This window comes from Spermophilus citellus (assembly GCF_964194105.1).
Source record: "Spermophilus citellus genome assembly, chromosome: 2".
Taxonomy (NCBI): domain Eukaryota; kingdom Metazoa; phylum Chordata; class Mammalia; order Rodentia; family Sciuridae; genus Spermophilus; species Spermophilus citellus.
The window spans coordinates 198589250-198600665 of record NC_138183.1 but is presented as its reverse complement, the minus strand read 5'-3'; the positions used below and the strand labels follow the sequence as shown (position 1 = coordinate 198600665).

At 35.4% G+C, this 11416-nt stretch overlaps 1 protein-coding gene and 1 pseudogene across 2 annotated transcripts; both read right to left on the bottom strand.

Moving 5' to 3' along the window:
- Positions 1 to 1677: 1677 nt before the first annotated feature.
- Positions 1678 to 2637, bottom strand: LOC308634702 (olfactory receptor 56B2-like; the record flags this gene model as incomplete). Its single annotated transcript, XM_081268723.1, has 1 exon — positions 1678 to 2637. One exon carries the CDS (start codon positions 2635 to 2637, stop codon positions 1678 to 1680), a length of 960 nt encoding a protein of 319 aa, XP_081124849.1.
- Positions 2638 to 9542: 6905 nt separating this feature from the next.
- LOC308642036 (olfactory receptor 52N4-like) lies at positions 9543 to 10507 on the bottom strand (annotated as a pseudogene). The gene has a single exon. The product of its transcript is annotated as an olfactory receptor 52N4-like (transcript).
- Between the last annotated feature and the right edge of the window lie 909 nt (positions 10508 to 11416).

Below are 11416 nucleotides of genomic sequence, written 5' to 3'. Positions count from 1 at the left end.
CCCCGGGGTCGCACAATTGCCTATTGAGATCCCCGGCACTCTATCATTTTTTTTTTCTGCTTGCCCCTCCCCCAGCGCTGGCTAGACAGGTTTTGTTTTGTCTGCTGATGGGAAGGGGAGTTGAAGGTCAGGTGTCTCTAGTTTTCCCCTAGTCTTTATGCGGGCTCACTCTGATACCCCCTTCCCCCGGAAAGCCTAGGAGGGATTTTATGTGGATTCCCCGATGTGTGGGGGATGGGCTGAGTGACACAGACCTGTTTTATTGTTGCAGTCTGTCGGAGAGTGGCGGTGGATACTTCAGCTCTCCAAGATGGTGGCCGCTGATTCTCATTTATTTTTTAAAAACAAATAAATAGAAGGAAGACCAATAGAGTATATGAAAGGGGACGTGAGAATGAAGGAGAGAAAGTTAAGAAGAAATACTGGGAACTGAAATGGAGCAAATCACATTCTATGCATGTGTGATTATCTCAAAATTAACACCATTATTATATTCAACTACAATGCAATAATAAAACATTTTTAAAAGACTAGAAACAGAATCACAATATGACACTGCAATATTGCTCCTCAGTAATTATCCAAAAGAATTAGTCAGCGTACTATAATGACATATAGTGCAAACCCATTTTTTAGATGTACATAGACACAATACATATTTATTTATTTATCATTATATCATGCCGAGGATTGAATCTAGTGCCTCACTCATGCAAGGCAAGTGTTCCATAACTGAGACACAACTCCAGTGTCTATATATGTTTTATATCAGTGCAATTCAGAATAGCCAATTTATTTAACCAATCTATGTGTCTGTCAATAGATGAATTCATAAAGAAAATGTGATAACACAACACACACACGCGCATATATATATATATATATATATATATATATATATATACACACACAATGGAGTTTTATTCAGCCTTAAAGAAGAATAAAATTATGGCTTTTGCAGAAAAATGAATGGAAATTGAGAGCATTATATTAAGAGAAATAAGCCAGACTCAGATGGTCAAGCATTGTATATCTTCTCATATGTGCAAGGTTAGAAAAAATGGGTGAAAAAATGGGGTTCTCATAAAATTAGGAAAAAAAGACATAGAGCTGAGAAAGGGAATTCAGTGGCAGAAGAGGATAGGAAAAGGGGAAGGATTGGGGAGTGAAAGTGACTAATTTTGTTATATGTGTGTACAAATATGTCACAATGAATCTCATTATTACATGTAATTATAATGCATCAATAAATATTAATTAAAAAGCTCCTATTTTATCAATAATTACATCAAAATAGAAGTACTATGCACTCAATTTTAATAGTAGATATTGATAAATACTTTCTCTAACCATATTTTCTCAACATTATTTGAACATTCTAGTTATGGAAAATACATAACATAATAAATTGTAAATTCTTCACATCTCGCGATTGGATTTCTTGAAACAAATAGCATCATTATGTTACACTTGTCATGAGATTTTTTTCGGGTAATACAGAGATTTCAAATATTAGCTTCCACGTGTCTTGTTCAGAAGCTTTAGTTGCTACCATGGCTTTCCTATGAAAATTGAAAAGATGCTATTGTATCTCTATTAGTGACGTTTCATATTTGTAGTCACTGAACACTGTAGTGGGGTAACTGTGGAGAAAATAAAAAGCGTGTCTTTTCCATGTTATTTGCTCTTGATGTTCAGCCTAAGCAACTTGCATAAGCCCTGCCTGAGCTCCTTGTTCTTGAGGGCATACACCATGGGATTGAGAGCAGGGGGTATAACATTGTGTAGCACATTGAGTAGAACTGGGATGAGGGGAAGTTTTATTCCTCCACTATGAGTGATGGAAATAACAACAATGACAGTGTAGAAAAAAAGAATTAAGATGAGGTGGGAAGTGCAGGTATTTAGGGCCTTAGATGCAGCTTCTTTGGAGTTGAGCTTCAGTACAGACTGAAGAATCAAAACATATGATACAATTATCAAACCCAGATCACTTCCCATAATCAGCCAAGCCAGAAATATCTGATTGATGCTGTTGATTTTCCTGTCATCACAGGAGAGGCTAGTGACTCCAAGATTAGTACAAAAACAGTGCTCAATTTGATTATGAAGACAGTAATTTTTCTGAGCAGCTAAGATGGGCACTGAAATTGGACTTAGACAGTTTCTAACTGCCATGAACAAGGTTGCTTTGATCACAAAAGAGTCAGTAACTATTGATGGATATATCAGAGGTCGGCAAATGGCTACATACCTATCTATAGCCATGCAGACAAAGATGCCTGACTCCATGGTCACAAAACAATGAATGGCATACATCTGAGCAAAGCACTCAGGGAGGCTGATGGCCTTCGCATTAAACCATAAGATGGCCAAAATCTTGGGCATGATGGTGGTAGCCAGGCCCATGTCCACCACAGCCAGAATGCCCAGGAAATGGTACATGGGCTGATGCAGACTTGCCTCTTGGTAGATGGTGATCAGGATCAGGATGTTGGCCCCAAGGCCTAAGAGGTAGAGCAGAGCCAGGGGTAGTGAGAGCCAGTGCTGCCAGCTGTGGATGCCTGGGAATCCCATCAGAACGAACTCAGAGACCTGAAACTGAGAGCTGTTGGAATCTCTGAGATCCTGGAACATCCTTTAGTAATAGAAAAAAAGCTGAATGTTACATCTATTAAATATCAACCTGAGAGTGTTGGAAATTGTCTGACCCAGGATCATGATATTAAACAGAATTTAGTATCCTTCATGTTCTCATCCTTTCATTCCCTTTTTTTACTTCTTTCTTATGAAAAAGGAACTCTAATAGGAGACACAATCCATTTATTTATTCAATAAACCATTTTAAAATTCCATCAACTTGATAATATTTTTCCATGTTTTTAACTAAAGAACTGACTATTACAGAAAATCAGGACTGTTAAAGATCATTCATGTTGTAGGTCATAATAGCAGCAGAAGATGAAGGTGATCTGATATCACAGTCTGACTGTGAGGTTTGGCTTTGCTAATGAATTGGTTGCTTTAGAGATCTAAAGTGCAGACACAATGAAGGTTTTTATGTATGAAACTTCTGTTGATGGAGGTTATATAATAACTTTTTAAAGTTATATATTTGAGATGTTACAAACTTGTGTGTGTGTATTTGTGTGTAGAGATATATATTGTAAAAAACGCATTTTTAAGTTATAATTGATGGTGGAATTAAGCTAGACATATAGATGTGGTTTTAATAGTAAATATTTAGGTGGTATTGGAGATTGAACCCAGGGCATCACATACACTGGACAATCAATGCAACAATGTGGTACATCCCCTGCTCCTAATAATTAAATTTTTTATTCATAGATAACATGCTGCACAAATGTATGCACAGGCTGTGCATACATAACGGTCTCTGCATAATTACACAGTGAAAACACTTGTTTAAACAAGAAACAGACCATCTTCTCTTATACCCAGCTGAAAATTGCTTTCTCCTTTCCTCATCCCCAAAGGTAAGCAAAATCCTAAGAGTTTAATGTTAGATAAACTTCATCTTTTATACAAGAATTTTAATACAGATTTTTAAACCCAAACAAAATAAATAAAATAGTATAATATACCTGTCTCTTATCTTGAACATTGTCACGAATTGCTGAAAAAATGCAATCTTTACTTGTTCATTTCTGTCTTAATCAGTTTTTTTCTCCTGTGGTCAAAAAAAAAAAAAAAAAAAAAACGATGAGAACAACTTTAGAGGAGTAAAAGTTTATTTGGGGGCTCACAGCCTTGGAGGTCTCAATCCATAAATGGTGGCCTCCATTACTCTAGGCTAGGGGAGGCAGAACATCATGGAAGAAGTGTGTGCCAGAGGAAAGCAGATGAGAACAAAGCACCAGGAAGCAGAGAGTGAGGTCCACTCAACAGGAGCAAAATATTTACTCCATAGCCATGTCCCCAGGGATGCACCTCCTCCAGCTACACACTACCTGCCAACATTTACCACCCAGTTAATCCCTATTAAGGAATTAATGTACTGATTCGGTTAAGGCTCTCATAACACAATCATTACACCTCTAAACTTTCTTGTATTTTCTCACTCATGCGCTTTTGAGGAACACCTCAAATCCAAACCATAACACTCTCTCTCAATAAATTTGACTTAAGAGTCAACTCTTGGGCTGGGGATGTGGCTCAAGCGGTAGCGCGCTCGCCTGGCATGCGTGCGGCCCGGGTTCGATCCTCAGCACCACATACAAACAAAGATGTTGTGTCCGCCGAGAACTAAAAAATAAATATTAAAAATTCTCCCTCTCTCTCTCTCTCTCTCTCTCTCTCTCTCTCTCTCTCTCTCTCTCCCCTCTCTCTTTAAAAAAATGTTAAAAAAAAAGAGTCAACTCTTAACTATTATATGTTGTTGTAACAAAAACAAGTAGAAAAAATGGGGAAAACATAGATGCCCTTAGTTGATAATAGGATATATATAGCTGTGGTGACATTTGCTGTATTCTCAAGAGTTTATATTCCCAAACTCTTTCTAAATATCCTATCTATATCTCTCATCACACTTTCATAGTTGTAATTTTAATTGGTAATATTGGTTTTATTGTAACAAAAGTCGATGTCTCATGTTCATTGTATTTTTAAATCTCTGGGTTAAAATTCTAACTGATACCAAGTAATATATAGAACTAAGAACAAATTAAATTAGACATTTTACAATGCATCTAAAATGCTTTTAATACCATATGACTTTACATTTCTGCAGGGAAAATGGGCACACATTTTTCTGTGTAAGGTCAACTGAAGTAATAACTCTGAAAAAGAGCATCACTACTTACAAAATATTATTTTGAAAGCATCCAGTGTATATTCTCACTTCAAAACCCATACATGGTAAGTTTATTTCAAAAGTTGATCATACTCAATATTTTCAACTCAAGTTCTTCTGTCCACGTGACTGTGGGCTCATTCCAGTCACTTCTCCTAAGATGAGTGAAACATAGTCATGTCTAAGTCTATGTTGAAAAGAACAGTTTAATTAGATTCTTCTCTGGAGGAACAAGGGAGGACAGGTAAATATAATAGGGTACTGGCCATGATTAACAACACTTCTCTAGCTCGTTCTTCTTGTCATGGGTGATTCTGTTACAGAGTGCATGGGAATTACAAACCACCACACATATTGAGCCAAATAGAAAGGGGAGAAAAGTCCTTTAATGAGTATGGCAGGCTAACATCACAAAGAACTCCCAGCAACTGAATGTTGGAAGTACAGAGTTCATAAAGGCAAAAATCACAAGAACAATTAGCAAATATAGGTCAGAAAGACTCTGTTGAGACAGATATTTTGATTACATGAGAAAATTGTTTGATTACACATTTCATAGTCATCTTTGTTATACATAAGTGCCATAGTCAGAGATGCAGGAAGGTCCTACTGTACTGTCCACAGAGATCCAGATGTCAGGAGGCTGAAAAGAAACCTGTTAAGTAACCATGAAATGGAGTCAGATCAGAACAAAATGGCATTAATTTGGTTCTTTTACATTTCAATTTATTCCTGATTTCCACCATTTCCAATAGTGTCAATTTGTCTAGGGAAAACAAATATTCATACTCATTATGAAAAGTAGCACTGAATAGAAATCTAAGAATTGTAAAGAGTAAACATTTTCAAAGACAAGCAATCTTCTCAATGTTGTCTGTTTTTAAACTAGGTGGATGGAATCAAAACTGTATTTCTGAGGTTATAGTTACCAGTTAGGATATATTCAAAGCAGCTCTCACCAATGTATCTACTAATATCAACAAAAAATACTTGGTAAGTAGTACCCCTTTGCATGTCCTTTAACACCTCACTTCTGAATGACAAAACAGAGAGATGGAAACAATCTTATTTAGCTATTCTGGGTCTTATTTAAACAATATCGCAATCTACAATGTATACATGCCTGGTACTCACTGTCTAAATCCTTTGATATCTGTTGAATTAAACTGAACCTTTAAAGGAAAGTGTATCTTATATATCCTGAAGGATATATCAGAGTTGGTGTGGAAACAACATTAATTTTAGGGAAGTGGAATAAAGACTTCAGGAGCTTTCTATGGCCTATGTGATAATACATAAAAAAAGTGAAATAATTTCATTTGCGTGTACCTATGTGCATGTTTGCATGTGAGCATATGAATACTGAAGGGAGTGAGAATGATCATGTTATTTTTAATAAAAATAATGATTTCAATAGTATTTTCGAGACATTTCTTTGTATTTAAGGCCTTGAGAGATACAGATAGAAAGTATTTAACTACAAAATGATTCAATTATTCACATTTGACAATTCATGTATTCCTTTATTCATCTCCTTTTGGTTTTGATGTTGTTACTGGATACTTATGCTCTTTCCAAAACATGTACTAAATATTACATGGAACTGTGTCTTCAAAATTTACTTCAAATTGTTCTTATACAGTATAGTTTGTTTCCTTGTGTCATATGTTGTACATGTTTATAACATGATTATATTCACTCCCTATTACCTCCATTTTGTCTTCTTCTTTCTGTCCCAATCCCCTTCCTTTACACTAATAGTGCCACATTCACATTTATGATATACTTCCCCCATTTTTTTTAGTTTTATCATATGAGAGAAAATGTGTAATATATGTATTTCTGATTTATTTTGCTCAACATGATGATCTCTTCTGCAGGAGCAAATGGCATAATTTCATTCTTCTATGAGACTGTCAACAGATTAATGGATAAAGAACACAAAAATACAGAACAGAGTATAATTCAGATGTAATGAGTTATGAAATTCTTTCATCTGCAGGAAAATGAATGAAACTGGAAGATATCATGTTAAGCAAAATATACCAGATACAGAAAGGCAGATATTGTGTTTTTGCTCATATGTGGAAACAACAAAAAATGTGATCCTGAAAGTAGAGAAGGGGATAATTTCCATAGGATTTAGGGTGTAGAAGAGGATAGAACTGCACAACGCTCCATATATGCATATATGTGAATGCCACAATGAATACCATTTATTTTTACAATTAATATGTGTTAATTAAAAAGAACAAGGACAGGATTAATAAAACAAAGCCAGAGGTAAAGCATGAGAATAGATAAGATTAGTGGAAAGAAAAGCTTACATGTAAAAATATTTTTAATATAGATACATCTCTGGGAAATAAGGAAAATTCAGAGCATAAGTCACATTTGAGCTCCCTCCCAAGTAAAATCACCGTGCAACAAATAAACTACATGAGTTCAAGAAAGAGTGCCAATCAAATTACAAACAATAGTTCCTAACAAAATTGAGAATAAAAAGTAACACAAGAAATACAAATACAAATAGAGCAATTTACTAAAGAAGTTAATATTTCATTCAAACCAATACAGCTCACTGTTTTTCTTCTAATAAGTAAATATGCTGTAAAAAAAACCAACAGAACCATATTGTTTCTCTATTTTGATGAGTACACTTCAAGATAGATTATTCTTGGATTATGTAAAGTATCCCCAGAACTTGGTAAAATAGGAAAAGATGTTCAATTCATTTGCGAAATATTTAACACTAATTTCAAAAGCAATTTCATTACAGACAGTATAAACAAAATTATGCACATAGTTTCTTCATGATTTTATAAAAATATAATTGAAATATTAGTTATCAATAATGATGTTTTGAAATAAGATTATGATCACAGCATGTTCACCACAATAATAATGCATTATTTACCAGGGAAAGTTCACTTTTAAATATTTTTACTATATTAAAATTAAACTAAGAATTTTATAGTTATCTTATATGCACATAAAGCATAGAAAAAAATGATTTTATAGAGTTCTATACTGATTTATAAGAAAAACACTCAGTTGAACCACGTCTTGTTAGCTTACGAAAGTATATGTACAAAACCCAGTATGCATGACACTCAACTGAGACTATTTAAAATCATTCCATCTGCTTCAAAAGCAAGGCAAAGGTATCCAATGTCATCATATAACTCTGGTGCTTGTGATATGTCTTCAGCAAGGAAAATATGAAATGATTAGTGTTTCTGAAGTTAAAAAAATATGAATTGATCAGTGTTTCTGAAATAGTGTTCCAGGCAGAAGAAATAAATAAATAATAGTGTTTTTTGTTTTTTCTTTTTCTTTTTTTTGATAGAGTTTCTGAGAGGCTCTGTTAGATGAGAACAGAGAAGTATCTATGCAATTTAACATGAAAGGCACAGGTTAAATAGACAAAAGCAATTCAAGATAACTGGGAAGAATGGCAAGTTCAGGAAGAGTGATTTTGGTGGAGAAAATGAAGAAAGTGAATGTTAACTTTTTTTTTTCTTTTAACAGAAGTTTTTCTTTAATTAAGTAGTTAAAGGGGTGATTGTATTTTGAGTAGTGGCATAGCTGTTTTGTAGGATTTTTAAATAAGAATAACAGAAAGAAATACCATCATTAAATAGAAATTCATGAGTACATGTAAATTGATTCAGGTGAATAAATTTGCATTCTTATTTGTTGAATGGAGAGAGATTAAATCATTGACTTTATTGTATATTCCTATTTAATTGGTATCACTTTGGTGGCATTAATATCAAATATTATTTTTTATGTTTTAATTAGATATGACAGTAGAATTCATTTTGACACATCATACGTAAATGGAGTATAACTTCTCATTCTTTTGGTTGTACATGATGTAGAATCACATCAAAGCACTATTTTTTAAGTCTGTCCTCTAATTATTAATTTATAAAAATCTTAAAAATTAGAGAATGTAGCTTATTTCATGAGTTTCCTTCTCAAATATGAAGAAGGCAAGGTAAGTATTTTTGTACCTCCCTTATACTACGTTCTTAAGATAATATTTATTTTTATTCTTCTTAGTGTAAGTAAAGGACTTCTCTATCTCTCTAGTGTGTTTGATATTGAAGGTGATCTTGGAAAGAACTATGTATCTCTTTAGTCTATGGGGAAGTGTATTGTTTGGATCAAGTTGGGAGAAATGTGGTCAGCTGACATATTTACAAATTAAAACTACAAAAAGTGAAATTTCACACTAAAGTCCTCATGTATGTTTCATAGCTTATCCATTAGGAAGACAGCATTGTGACAGTAGAGGAATTTTGGTAATGACAGCATGCATTTTGCAGGGGTAGTCACAACTGCCCTTCAAACTGGACATTCTGATCACTATTTTGAAAACAAGATGAATTAGTATATGGTCTCATGATCTCCATCCTCTGGACACTTCTACTGAAAATTGACTCCAATTCCCTTCATGTTTGTTCATGGAAATGTGGATTAAATGTAAGAAAAATTCTTCATAGAATTGTGGAGAATAAAAACTCAGAGAAAGGACCTGTTAGTGACTTGGAATTTGAGACTATTTAATAGGGATGTACCATTCAACACCCTCTTGTCATGGACAAAATGGGACTCTTAGGAAGGCATCACTAGCCTCTGACTAAATAAGTAGAAAAAACTGTATCATTTTTCCTATTCTCTTTCCCTGGATCCTCCTCCCTTTTCCTGAGAAATGTGTCTTTCATACACTCTGGGATTTGATCTCCTTAGAACCTGAAAGGATCTTCATGACACAGTCTCGTATTTGCTTTGTTCTTACCCCATAGACAATAGGGTTCATGGTGGGAGGCAAAAGCAGATAAATATTGGCCACAATAATGTGGCAAGATGGAGGGATTGTGTGGCCTCCAAAGTGGTTAAAAAAGAAACAGAAGAAGGCAGGACTGTAGGAGAAAACAATGGCACAGATGTGGGCAGTGCAGGTGCTGAAGGCCTTTTGCTGAGCATCTGCTGAGGAGAGGCTGACCACCTCCCGGAGGATCATGGTGTAGGAGACTGTGATGCACAAGATGTCAAAGCCCCCAATCAAGAAGGCAACCATCAGACCATAGATTATATTGGCCTTGATATTTCCACAGGATAGCTTGGCTACAGATAGCTGATCACAGTAAGTATGGTGTATCATGTTGCCTCTGCAATAGGGTAATTGCTTGGTGATGAAAATCAAGGGAATGATGAGCAGCACTGCTCTCAAGAAAGTAGGAAGCCCGGCCTTTCCAATGACATCATGGTGAGGATGGCTGAGTAGCGCAGAGGGTAGCAGATGGCCACATGGCGGTCCAGGGCCATAAGCATGAGCACCCCAGACTCCATCTCTGTGAAGGTATGGATGAAGAACATCTGGACCAGGCATTCATCAAATCCAATATCCTTGAGGTGAAACCAGAAGATGCAGAGGGCTTTAGGGATTGTGCTAGAGCACATGACAAGGTCAGTTAGAGAAAGCATAGCCAAGAAGTAGTACATGGGTCTGTGCAGGGAGTCCTCATAGCGGATGAGGTAGAGGAGTCCACAATTCCCAACCACAGCCACAACATACATGGAGCAGAATGGGAAGGAAATCCAGATGTGCATGTCCTCCAGGCCTGGGATCCCATTAAGAATGAACGAAGCTGGGGTCAGATCTGTTTGATTCAAGATCAGCATGATCAAGCTACTATGGTCATGAATCAGCTGAAACAGGAAAAAGAGAAGAGAAAGCATAGGTTAAGGGTACTTTCTCCCCTCAACCACACTTTTTTAAATCATGCAATACATTTTAATGATGGTATTCTGTCCATCTACAACTACCAAAGATAATAAAATCATATTGATGGAAAGACTTTGTTAAAGCATACCGCCATGGTTTAAGTACTCAGGATGCATAGTTGTATTTTCTTCCCATTATAAACCAATTTTTTCTGAGTGGCCAAGGACAGCTTTGCTTGTTTGTTATTTGTTGTTAATTCATTGTTTCATTCAGTAAATTCTTATTATGCAGTCTGTTTTGATCACCAACACTAAATCTACATCAATTATTTTATTTTATTTTATTTTTTTTTTTTACATTTTTTTATTGGTTGTTCACAACATTACAAAGCTCTTGACATATTATATTTCATACATTAGATTGACATGGGTTATGAACTCCCAATTTTACCCCAAATGCAGATTGCAGAATCACGTCAGTTACACATCCACAATTTTACATAATGCCATATTAGTGACTGTTGTATTCTGCTACCTTTCCTATCCCCTACTATCCCCCCTCCCCTCCCCTCCCATCTTCTCTCTCTACCCCATCTACTGTAATTCATTTCTCTCTTTGTTTATTTTCCCATTCCCCTCACAACCTCTTATATGTAATTTTGTTTAGCAATGAGTGTCTCCCTTCATTTCCATGCAATTTCCCTTTTCTCTCCCTTTCCCTCCCATCTCAAGTCTCTGTTTAATGTTACTCTTTTCTTCCTACTCTTCCTCCCTGCTCTGTTCATAGTTGCTCTCATTATATCAAAGAAGACATTTGGTATTTGTTTTTTAGGGTTTGGCTAGCTTCACTAAGCATAATCTGCTCTA